Source organism: Nymphalis io, chromosome 8, assembly GCF_905147045.1.
Source record: "Nymphalis io chromosome 8, ilAglIoxx1.1, whole genome shotgun sequence".
In the NCBI taxonomy this organism is placed as follows: Eukaryota; Metazoa; Arthropoda; class Insecta; order Lepidoptera; family Nymphalidae; genus Nymphalis; species Nymphalis io.
Window position 1 is genome coordinate 7,272,401 of NC_065895.1, and position 12,991 is coordinate 7,285,391.

The window sequence follows — 12,991 nt, forward strand, 5'->3', positions numbered from 1 at the left end:
CTTGTTGTTATTTGTTGTAGGTTGTAGGTCACAATTTCTGCTTATAAAATATAATGTAAGAAGTTAGTGTTTGGCTTTGGTAGATACGTTTGTAAATCAAATGTGTAAACTTGCGAAGTTTCTCATCTTCTTTGCTCAAATACATACCTAATAATTTATGGTGTTTGTGATATTTTAATGACGTGGTTTATATTGTTTTTTTTGTCTTGAAGGTTCGTTGATAGGTTAAACATTTCATTTTAAATTTGGAACACAACATGTAGTTATTAAACCTTTGAATGGTTAGTTCTGTCTTAACTGCTATAAGAAAGTATATTTGGTTTCTTCTCAGAAATTATGCGACTTTTTTTTATTAAAGGTATCTAAAGGTTTTTTTATCGCTATTATTTGTTCTGTAATCGTCAATATACTCATAAATGGACATATTTTTTTAAGAAAAACCTACGTTACCGTTATATACATATCTTATACCGGAAGCTGCAGCGCATTTCGGCGCATCGCGGCACGGTGCATCACACCTTGACGGAGTGTGCCGCGTGGAGGACCCAGGTAGTTTCACCTAGCTTTTTTTTATTTTTTTAACACTCTAAAACACATTATTGCTTTAAATTTAAACTTTTGACGTGACAAGCGTGAATTTCATATTTTTGTTAAATCATAATATATATGACTAAAAATAAGTCTAACTTTATATGATATATACTATACTATGACTTACTATTAGAATATTAAGTATAATTATGTAGTGATAATTATGTGTGTTGTACGTATAAACAGAGTGAAAGTTAAAAGAGTGAGGTAGAAGCAGATGTAATATTTTACATATAGTTGCTATTTCTTTTTATATCTGGTGAATAATTACTAAAACGTTTCGTCATATCTTCATTACATGTATAGAAAAAATCATACCAAATATCAATGAATATTAATATATATTCAACTATTTTTAATTTTACATTCACTAGAAGTAGGTAACAACCTAATCTTCCGGTCCGTTGGCCAAATCAATACCATAAAGTTTTAATCACATACCGCTGTTTATCAATGTTTTATATTTTAATTTTGTTCGTCCTCTTTATCGGTAATAATATTTCCCTTACGATTGATCTTCAAAGCTATATATTATATATTGTATGTAATTTCAGTTGCAGTTTTATAATAGTGCAATATATTTATTTTATATTGTATAAGTAATCAAATATGGATTTTTATTTTAACTTTACTTTTATACAAATGTAATTTAAAACTGTTTGCGCATATGGAAAAATAATTAATCTTATCAATAATGCGCAAGTTTTACACACGGAGGGGCGTTGATAGAACGTACATTCCTCTGTGAGTCACGGCGCTTAGACAGCTTTGTATCAATAATGCGCGGGCACATCTATTATACCGTTATATATGTTCCTTTACACTTCAATATCTGACTACCCGACAAAACATGAAAATTTATTTGAATTGATATGTGTCACCAGTTCACAAAATATTGTCAACAGTTACGGCGAGGTCTAGTGTGTCTGTAAGGTGATCTCGTTGGTAGGTAACTAACGCAACAGTAAGAGACGCGCTTTGGAGCGGACCGCTTGCGCCCATAAACGACGCAAAATAGTTTTTTAAATAATACGACTACACTTTGTTATTAACTACGGTGATAAAAAAAATGCTGCCAGTACTGAATAGCCGTAGACAATCCAGTTTCTACGACTAGTTTTTTTTTTCGAGTGAAAGGACCAGTCGCAACAAACTTCTTCACGGTGTTTATGTAAGTTAGTGGAAATATACTTTACACATTAATGCATACCTGTTGCTTGCAAGTAACTAATTATTCTTTTAGTATAATTTTTGATCGGTAACATAAATGAAAAATTTGAAATAAACAATCCTTTTTTGTCCTTCTGTATTTTAAAATAAATATATAGTAATGATTTGTATTTATTGTTGTTAATACATACCTATGCATGTATATCTTTTTTTATCACTCATTATAATCAATATATTGTTATCAAGGTCGTTTAATAGAATATAAAATTATCATTTCTAATGTATTGTCGATAATTATATTATAATACCAGCTTTTACTAAACAATAGACTTAACTTTATGATATGTAAGGGGACTTTTCTCAAGTGTGTGTTAATCTTATCAAGATTATACACAACTGATATCGCTTTTGTTAGTAAGGAAAACAATTACTACGATTTGACTGTAGTATGGTCGTCCATTGCTGCTTTCCAATGTACCGACATCGTTCTTGACCTACTTCTACTTCAATGTAACTCTGTACAACGTATCATCTCTTAATCCGTCTTAAAGCGATAAGAAGACCATACCGGATTAATTAGTTGGAATTGTAGGAAGTGTTTGATAAACAAATGAATTTGCAATCAAAACAAGTTGGGTTCGATGCGGTTGTAAATGTAAGATCTTTTTAATATTATATCCTTACATACGAAATTAGCGTTTTGTCGTACTGACCACATTGATCTGAAATATCTCCTCTTTGGTTAATAATTCCAAATTCAAATTTAAAAATTCGTTTAGCTGGTTCATTTGTTTTGAAAACAGTCATTCATTTGTTTTTTCCTCAATATTTTTTTCTTTGGTGTCGCTTATTACCGCACAATGGAAAACATGAAATATCGGTATATTTACGAGTACGAGTTCTACCGTGGCACCAGTGCTACATAAACAGCTCGAAGAATTAATGATGTGTACGGCGCTGGTGTCGCAAAAGAAAGCACAGTACGTTTTTGGATTCAACGTTTTCGTTCTGGAAATTTTGACCTTCAGAACCAATCCCGTGGACGGCCGGAGACTAAAGTAGAAAATGAAGAATTAAAGGCTATTGTGGAAGCGGATCCATCACAAAGCACTTCAGAGATAGCTGCAGGCTTCGGGGTTCATGATCAAACTGTATTAATCCACTTGAAGCAAATCGGGAAATTAAAAAAACTTGAACGATGGGTACCTCATGAATTGAGTGAAACGAACTTGCAAACACGCGTCGACTGCTGTGTTACTTTGCTCAACCGACACAATAATGAAGGGATTTTAAGTCGAATCATTACTTGTGACGAAAAGTGGATACTGTACGATAATCGGAAGCGTTAGTCGCAATGGCTGAACCCTGGAGACCCAGCCAAATCCTGCCCTAAACGCAAATTCACTCACAAAAAGTTACTTGTGAGTGTTTGGTGGACTAGCGCCGGTGTCGTTCACTACAGCTTTCTAAAATCTGGCCAAACGATTACGGCAGATATCTAAGAAGAAGAACTAGCTGCTAAACAACCGAGATTGGTCAATCGCTCTAGGCCACTGCTGCTTCACGACAACGCAAGACCACACACTGTACAACAAACAACCACTAAGTTAGATGAGCTACTATTGGAATGTCTGCGACATCCACCGTACTCCCCGGATCTTGCTCCAACAGATTTCCATTTTTTCCGGAATTTGGACAACTTCTTATAAGGAAAAAAACTCAACTCCTATGCGGCAATCCAAACCGCCTTCATTTTTTTTTATATGCCCCGGGATGGCAAATGACTACTCCACCTGATGGTAAGTGATAGTAGAGTCCAAACGCGACGACGGCCAGTACAGTCGGGAAGAATGTTCTGTACTAGCCGTCCCCACCTTGCCGGTCCGCAAGATGCCTCTTCACGCCTCGTTTGCAGGAACCCGGGTTGTAAGAGGAGGGGAACACGTGAGCTGGTAAGGAATTCCATTTTTTGGTAGTGCGACAAAGAAAGGAGTTGCCAAATTTCTTTGTGCGCGATGGAATTGATGTCACAGTTAGGCGGTGACATCGAGAACCAGCTCGCGTGGACTTAAGAAGGAAGGAAGGAAGGAAAGAAGAGTTTATTGATTCAAAGAGTTTATTGATTCTCGCCTCGAATTCTTCAAAGAGTTTATTGATTCTCGCCCCCATGGTTTTTTTAGTAAAGGGATCAATGAACTACCTATGAGATGACAAATGTGCATAGATAACAACGTTGATTAATTAAATATATTTTACAAAAAAAAATGACTTTATATTCCTCCCGTAAAAAACGCCAATTTCATATGTAAGGACCTAATAAGAAGTGTAATGTATATTTTACCTTGAGTTATGTACTTTTATGTGATTTATTATATTTTAATGTGTTAAATATTATTTGATCATTCAAAATATAAATCAAAGGTACTAAATTCCACATCGATATTTTCATTTTATTGTACTAGAGAGACATCTCTACCTTTTATGCATATTACTATCGTGCCGCCGAGATGGTCTAGTGGTTAGGACGCGCGAATCTTAAGCGATGATCGTGGGTTCAAACCCTGACATGAAAATTCAGTGGTGCTTACCACTGAATTTTCATGTGCTTAATTTGTGTTTATAATTTGTCTCGTACTTGACGGTGAAGGAAAACATCGTAAGGAAACCTGCATGTGTCTAATTTCATTGAAATTCAACCCGCATTGGAGCAGCGTGGTGGAATAAGCTCCAAACCTTCTCCGCAAAAGGGAGAGGAGGCCTAAGCCCAGCAGTGGGACATTAACAGGCTGTGGCTGTTGTTGTTGTACTATTGTAAAAAAACGACACAATCAATTCTTAATAAAAAAAAATCAATCTATTACTATTCACTGTGTTTGATGGCGTTTGAAGTTAATATCATAATTTTGATTAAATGTGCGAGGAGAAGATATGTTCACACATACATTCAAATGATCACACTCTGGTACTTCTCTGTCTTAAATTCTGGAAATTTGCAATAAGTTCTAATTTCAAGTTTTTCTAAGTTTTAAATTTTAAGCAATTTGTTTTTAAGATCGATTCAATCGAAGATAAATCGAATCGTATCGTTTACCAAGGTATCGATGTTTGTTTTTCTTGTTAACCTAAATAGCATAGTACATCATTTATAGCTAAAAACTTGATGCTGTAATATTATCTAAGTGAATCATTAATAATATCAAGCATACAGAATTATTGTTCATCTATTGTTGATCCAAAATAAAAGTTAAACTCTATTGTCTATGTTTGTTTACATTTAGATAACGCACTCTATCTAACTCTATAGTATAGATTACACCGAGTTACTGTCACAATAAACGATTAATATAATGTATCACTAAACTCTAACTTAATAAAATCTAAATAATGTTTCTGATTTATATCTGTCTGTTGGTCTATAAGATAAGATTGAAATGTAGAATATTTTTTTAAATATAACTTGTCTGAAATACATTATTTATCAATTGAAAATTGAATGCTGTCCATCTCTCTTGTGATAATTTGAAACAATAACGTGTTCGCAGCAACAAGTATAAAAATTTATTAAATGCACTTTTAATTGTTTCAATGACATAAAACGAATCAAATTTCGTATTCGATTGTATTGTCAGCAGCACCAGCATTTGAGCCCTAATGTTCATCCACTGGTTTATTCATTTGCAAGATTTGACCCTCACTTATTAACATGTGAAAAATACAAATTTATAGGAAAAACACGCCGTCTAAAAGATTGTCCTGTGGCATTGTACCCAAGACGCTGGCACTTTTGCCTCTCTGCACCGTTAGACTCAGCTTTTGGTCTAAATAAGTGCCAGCTCATGGGTCACCAGAAGTGTGGACCAGTTTCTTAGATCTTTTTTAAAAAAAATTGTATCAGACGACTATGGATCTAATGTTTCAAAACCCAGCCCCGCAAATTCATATTCGTTAGATGAAAGTGAATATTTTCGCCGCTTGAGTGAAATTTGAAATTAAATAAACTACTCTAAAAATATTGCGAATTTCTGTCAAAATGGCAAATTGGCCACGTGCTGGTAAGTGGTCATCACCTCCCATAAACATTGGCACTGTAAGAAATATGCATCCTAAGTTAGTGGCGAATTGACACTGCAAGGACAGCGTCTGCGCCACTAACTGTATAAACAAAGATGTAACGTCCCTACATGTGCCTCCAGTTACATTGGCTCACTTACCCTTCAAACCGGGACACGACAATACTAAGTTCCTATTGATGTTTGGTGGTAGAATATAACTGCGATAAGTAGGTGGTACAGTATCTACCCAGATGGGCTTGCGAAAAGCTCTATCCTACCAAATAAATATGTATTTATTTATAATTTTAAACGAGTAGATTACATCTTGCCTTCACATTTTTTTATCAATATGAACTAGACAGTGAATAACTAAGGTCCTTAGTTCGAATAAGTCATTTACATTATAATTATGAACAAAGAATTTAATAGGAAATTAGATATAGATTGATAACTAAATTTTATCAGATGTGATAATCATTTGATAATTTTAAAGTAACATATATATTTATTAAAAATAGAATCAATCAACGGTACTAGTACATGTAAAAGTTGTAACAGTTCAGGTACTGAGGTAAATTAAAAAATATTATCTGTCTGTAAATGCGTTACATTTAACTGGATTGATTTTAAGAAATGAGTTAATTTCTATTCTAGAAATGACGCCTAGTTATAACATATTAGTTACAGTAAATTACAAAACAAGTAAGTAATTTTATACAAATAAAGTAAAATAATATATAATAGGGGTTTCGAGTAAGGTACGGTACGATACTAAAAATACAAGTAGGTACAATTTACACTTACCGCGCCATATCGAATCGCCACCGCAGCAAATTTCACATGTATATTTCAATGTGGACTTTAAATATTGTGTAGACATTTTAATTTCCTTTACAACACCCAAAATACGCTGCGATTCGATGCGGCGTTTGGTGTGAATCGTACCATAAACGATTTGTTATTCTTCCTTTTGTTTTTCTATAGACACAGAAGAATAAGATCGATTTATTTTTCTACTTACATAGAAACGAAAAGCGTCTGGTTTTTCTACCAGTACTTAGTACATTTAATAATTTACCTTAAGGAAAATTACCTTAAGGTAGGTATTTCATGACTGGCGAAGCATTTCGAGCTTAAATTGCTAGACTGTTTCTATGGGTTGTTAAGTTTTTTTTTCTAATATACATGTTTCCCGTTGTCTTTTTCATAACACCGCAACATAACCCGCAACTAAAACAAGTATTGAATACAATCTCAAATATGCTTATTTGACGATAAAATGATTGGCCACTAAGTTGATTCACAAACATTAATTAACATTAATTATACTAACTTCACACTTACACTTAATACTTCGTTTCTCTAACGGCTAACTTATAAATCTACACATACCGAGGTCCAGGGATTAATACCTAGGTCCGTCATTAAATAGTTATTGCTGTTAGTCCAAGAAATTCTGCCTTGGATAGTATGTAAAACAATTGATGCTGTACCTGAAATGTTTCTGCGCCAGTCGTTTCGGATTTACCGTCTAATGATTATGAGGGTGAAGGAATATAGAGAGTGCTCTTGTGTTTGCGCACACTGTTGTACAATATAATATTATGCCCTACGCACTTGGCTATACTTCCTGATGATCGTAGTGGCCAAAATTGGTCATGATTACTACTTAAGAAACGGGAAGAAAGAATTAGCTTTAAAACAGTACGTGATGGAATGCTTGACGTTTGTGTTGTATTAGTGCAGATTACAGCGAACACGTAAAGACGTCTTTTCACTAAGGAATAACATTTGTTATAACCCAAGATATGAATAACAGCCTTAGTCTAATTTTATTTTTGATCAGTATATTAGCGAAGCATTACAGAAGCGGTCATTGACAGGTGAATGGAAATAAAAGAATGGATATTTTTTTTATAAATCCTTATGACTCATAAACAGATTTAACGGAAACGAGAAACGTAATATATGTAATTTTGAAACATCGACCAAAAGCATTTGTAAAGTTTCGAATATATACGACGATAAGTTACATTAATTTACATCCCGGCATATAATAATATTTTTTCATTACATCCCAACGTGAAAATGCAGCTTATTAGTAATAATAATTTTATTATCAAACTTAAAACAGACAGAAGTCAAGGCATCGTGCGTCATGTGACTGTAATTTATTTTTTAATTTGTCACGCAGTCTGAAAGTCCACGATCATTATCATATAACTGATATATATAACTTTTTAATTTTTTTTACATAATATTTTTTTACTATATATGGTACTATGGTAGAAAAGAAACACAAAGATAAATTTGTAGGATACTATTGTGGGCTTCTATAAGTCTTCATACATTTAACTTGAGCACTGGAGCAGTGGCATTAGCTTCATATCTTTTCCTTAAAGAGGTATATAGAAGTCTTTGTTCGGCAGTGACAGTGTTACAACAATCCAACTAAATTTTTTGTTTTTTTTATTTTTCTTTAGCTTAGATTATCCATACTATAATGTAACAATATTGTGTTGTAGTTGAAGTTTTCTAGAAATTATAAATATTTTTGTTAAAATCACGTTTTAACCTCGACCTTAACTTTTCAAATAATTTTTCCCTTAGTTTTATATATTAAATGACATATCGGATTAAGCAAGAGTTAAAAAGATATTGCGTTCCTTTGTTATCAAAATATTTTTACAAAAGTAAATTTTAAATAAGTTCATATGGGCGGTACGATATGATTAAAAGAGTTTTCAATCGCTAAAAATATCAATCAGATAATAAGTCGCTACCAGTAATATTCGTATGCCTGGTAGTCTTCGAGTCGATAACGATCTTCTGCCTAATCGATTCACAGATTTATCACAAAATCTTAATTGCTATACGTCATATTTTACTTCATTTCTTAGAATTGTTTTTGTTGCATATCATGTGTTTTTTCAGAGTTCCATTTGAATGCTTCTTAATATTTTATTTTTAATTCGCATGTATCTTGTTTCATTCATGGATATTGATGATGAATATAGAACTGGATTATTTATTTATCAATTGCAGATATATAAATTATAAATGCTTATTAGCAACCGTTCGTTCTATTACCATGCCTTGAAAAATACATAAAACTATTAGACTATTAGACCTCATTATAAGAACTACTACGATAGCTAAAAGGCTACCGAATGAAAGTACTCTACTAATCGTAAACAGCTTATACATATAGAAAATATTATATTATATCATTAGTATAAACTTCGGACTCTAGACAGTCTTTAAAATGATCTTTTATAAAGTTTTAGAGAGGTGAATGGAAATAAAAGAATGGGTTCTTTACACTTTACTTCCTTATTATGTAACTTAATATAATACATAGAAAAAGACTCGATCAGCTAAAAACGAGAAAGCTTTATGTAATACTTTATACAATAAATAAATATTGTATGTTTTAATTATTTACCTCGTTTCGGTTTCGTTGTTTTCGAATACAAGCTGTTCCCTTGACCTGGTACGCGTGAAATATGAAAATTATGCAGTGTGTGTTATTTAAGCAGCAACTACAATAAATAATAATGTTAAAAAATACATATTTACATCTTTAGCTTACTTATTTAGGATTATAAGAGTAGAATTGGAAATAAAAATAATACACAAGATAAACAAAAAAGCTTATTTCACATTGTTAAAATATATCGTTCCCTTCGTATGAGTATTATATTAAGTTTTTTTAAATTTCAGATTAAGGTAGAAGTGGACGAAGGAAGAATCGAGTTACGGTCTGCCTTTGAAGGTCATTTAACAATAACAACAATACTTGTATCTATCAAAATGGATGAAATCAAAAGTGCTAGCTGGACAGAAGGTAATGTTAATGGAAGGTGATAAGTTAAAATTTTGTAAACGGTATCATTGGTGTCTATTACTATCAAATTGTAGTTAGACGATCCGTAACAGTCTGTGAATGTCCCACTGCTGAGCTGAAGGCCTCCTCTCCCTTTTTGAAGATAAGGTTTGGATCTTATTCCATATTGTGAGACGATGACAATATATAAATTTAAAATAAAATATACACACTAAATATCAACACCATCACCTAGATCATAAAGAGCTACAATTAACACAAATATAAACCTAAGCCAGTCAAAGCTCTTAAGTATTTTTTTTTCTTATTTGCTTTTTCTCAATTTTAGATCTGTTCAAGCCAACGGACGAACCTAGTATATCGATGATAGCTGAGGAAGTCCCGACTCTAACTGTGGCCACTATACTTGGAGTTACCATTGTCATACTCATCGCTATAGTTGTAGTTTTCGTTCTAGGCGTTCTAATTGACTGGCGACAGCAGTATGTATTATTTAAATACATTAAAATGTGCATTACGTCGAGTTTCATTTCTTGTTTTAATATTTATTCATTTTAATAGCAATCTGACTATTTTCTTTATTTATATGTTAAATATATATTTATTACACATATTAGGGACTTTATTTAACACATAAAATATACAAATGTTTTTCATGAAAGTGCGATACAATATAAATATTGCAAATAATTTTCAGGCGGCTACTTAGTAAGAAGATGGGCGAAGTAAAACGAATGAAAAATCATAAAAGGATCAATACATACCCTGATGCCGATGTGGTCAGTATAGCGAATAACATGGAGGAAGTAGGCATAAGTATGCCACCAGCAGAAGCTCTCAAACACATACCGTAGCTCCAATCAAATTAGCAATTTTAAATAAATTATTACCAAATTTAATCCTTTGAGGACAAAGCTCTAATTATTTTTTTATCATTTAAAATATTTAATTTTACGAATTACGGCTTCAATGAAATAAACCTAAGATAAACGATATTCCACCTAACTAACTATTTTTGATAAATCAAGATCAGTATCTAAATCGCGATTTAAAATAATTATTAGGAATAGAGTCATTAGGAATTTTGGATCGATGAATCGATTGATCAAGTAATATTGATTGATGATAATTGTTTTGACACTTTAGCTGAACTAAGTTAGTTTAGCGCTAAATTTAAGCTTTTATCTTTGGATTAAAATATTAAAATATATTATTTTTTTTACATATTATTTGACTTCCTCTAAGGAACTTATTGGACTAGAGCGGCACAACTTTGCCCTGTGGTCGTAGCAATATGTTGGTCCAGTCTAGTCCTTGCGGCCCAGTTCGCGACGTCCGTATGGTTTCTTAAGTTACCCTGGTTGCTACGGCCACAGGCTGGAGTCATGGCATATCGTGCGCAATTTCCCTATGAACTGAAATCTTATTTTTACTTATTTTAATAGATGTATTAGACCAATAGTATTGTTTTTGATGTAGTAATTCAAATACCTTTTTCATTGCACCAAAAGTTTACTTCAATTATGGATATGTAGCATTAGTAATTAATATGATAAAATATTTTACACTCACTGAATCTGAATTTAAATGATTTTATATATTGTGATATTAATTAATTTTACTATAATGTGAATTTTGACGTAATAGATAAGTGTAATATATAAAACCTTTTAAGACTTAAAGATATATTTTTGTTTTTTTTTTTTATCCCATAACATTAGTAAAGAGGCACACTTAATTTTGATTGTCTACTCATAAGTAGTAAAAATTTATTGTATGAACGAACGATGTTAAAATAAATAAAATCCTAATAATCTTTTCTATATGGATATTACAAGTTAAGACTTATTATAACAGTTGTTTTATACTAATTTAGAATTAACATGAATAATTAAAAAAATAATTGAGCTGATGTAAACGACTATTTTTACGTTTTACGTAACAATTATTTTAATTTTCCTTATTCTATTCAGTTATAAAAAACATTAGTTTTCAAATTTTAACTTTATTATTAATATATTTCAAATTTTTGAGGTTAAAAGTGTTGTAATTCATTATGCTATTAGGCATTAAAAATATGTCTAACGGAAAAAAAAATTGCAATGCATAACGTATTCATGTTTCTTACATAAAACGCAGCTCGAATGATTACCTGGAATGCAGTTATTCTTGATTGGAAATGTTGTAGAAATTATTGTTATCTCATTATGTAGTGTTTTGTCTTAAATTATAATGAAATAATATTTGAGTACTTCATTTATATAACACATAAAAAAGGCGTTTTTATATTCAATTAAATTAGCTGTAATTTAAATACAAGCGAATATATGATATATCAGTAAATATTTTTCTAATATTAAGTTAGGAAATTCTTTAGTCATGTTATTAATATTATACATTAATGTTAGTATGACTATTTACGATTCGTGTCAATACGATTCAATAAGCGATGCATGTTTTACATTAAGTTAAAGGAAAAACCACAACTGCTTATGAAAATTTATTGACATAAGGCTATTACTATAAATGAATAACTTATTATTCTAGAATAATTGCAAAATTATGTAAGTATACACAGAATGAAAATATATAAGACGCACACATGTATATATTTATAGCAAATAGGATAGTAGAAAATTGCATGTTGCTTTATAAATAGTTTCATAGCAAGCTTAAAAAACAATAGCGCCGTAATATGTTATCAAAATATACGGATTTTTTTTTACTAATTAAACCGTGACGATATTATCAGTCTTATTCAAATAAAAATTTTATAAGAGAAAAAAAAGTACTAAAAAAAGAAAGCGTTTGTCATGCCATACATCGTTCAACGTATTTTTTTATTATGGATTTATTAACATCAACAATATCAGTGAATATCGAGAACTGTTTCAGTCAAATAGAGTATGTACTTTTAGTCTCAGTAATTAAGGCTCAAGTTATTAAAAAAAAAACAACAACAAAAGTCACTAGTAATAATGCCTGTTTAAAAGTATTTATATTATAATGGTCGTAAGTTTACAGTTACAGACTTATTTTTCCTCATATTACTTCTTGATGCGATTCGTGAAGGACCTTTAAATGGTCGGGCGGCAAATAAGTTCAGGAGTTAGTCTTGTTGTTAGTACAGACCGGTTGGCAGGCGTAGCGTACCAACTACATCTACTTCCCGTCATTTATATTATATGCAAAGATTATGATTTGTGATTAATGACTTAATAGGTATAAACCGTTAAAATTGCTTTATTCCGTTAATATTTTTTTGCGATTCGTGTTTTACCTTTCATATCATCATACTCAAATAATTATGTACTCTTTATTTAGTGATAAA

General features: G+C 31.6%; 1 protein-coding gene across 1 annotated transcript; it reads left to right on the plus strand.

Annotated features, from left to right (window-relative positions):
• The first annotated feature begins 501 nt into the window (after positions 1–501).
• LOC126770331 (uncharacterized) lies at positions 502–10,581 on the plus strand. The gene is made up of 4 exons (XM_050489696.1): positions 502–549; positions 9,537–9,660; positions 9,989–10,142; positions 10,358–10,581. Exons 2-4 carry the CDS (start codon positions 9,627–9,629, stop codon positions 10,512–10,514), a joined length of 345 nt encoding a protein of 114 aa, XP_050345653.1. The 5' UTR covers positions 502–549; positions 9,537–9,626; the 3' UTR covers positions 10,515–10,581.
• Positions 10,582–12,991: the final 2,410 nt, after the last annotated feature.

Excerpts from the sequence above, each read along its gene's own strand:
- LOC126770331 (XM_050489696.1), top strand. The coding sequence starts at position 9,627 with ATGGATGAAATCAAAAGTGCTAGCTGGACAGAAG. Across the intron at positions 9,661-9,988 it reads AAGTGCTAGCTGGACAGAAG|ATCTGTTCAAGCCAACGGAC; the intron begins GTAATGTTAATG and ends TCTCAATTTTAG. Across the intron at positions 10,143-10,357 it reads CTAATTGACTGGCGACAGCA|GCGGCTACTTAGTAAGAAGA; the intron begins GTATGTATTATT and ends AATAATTTTCAG.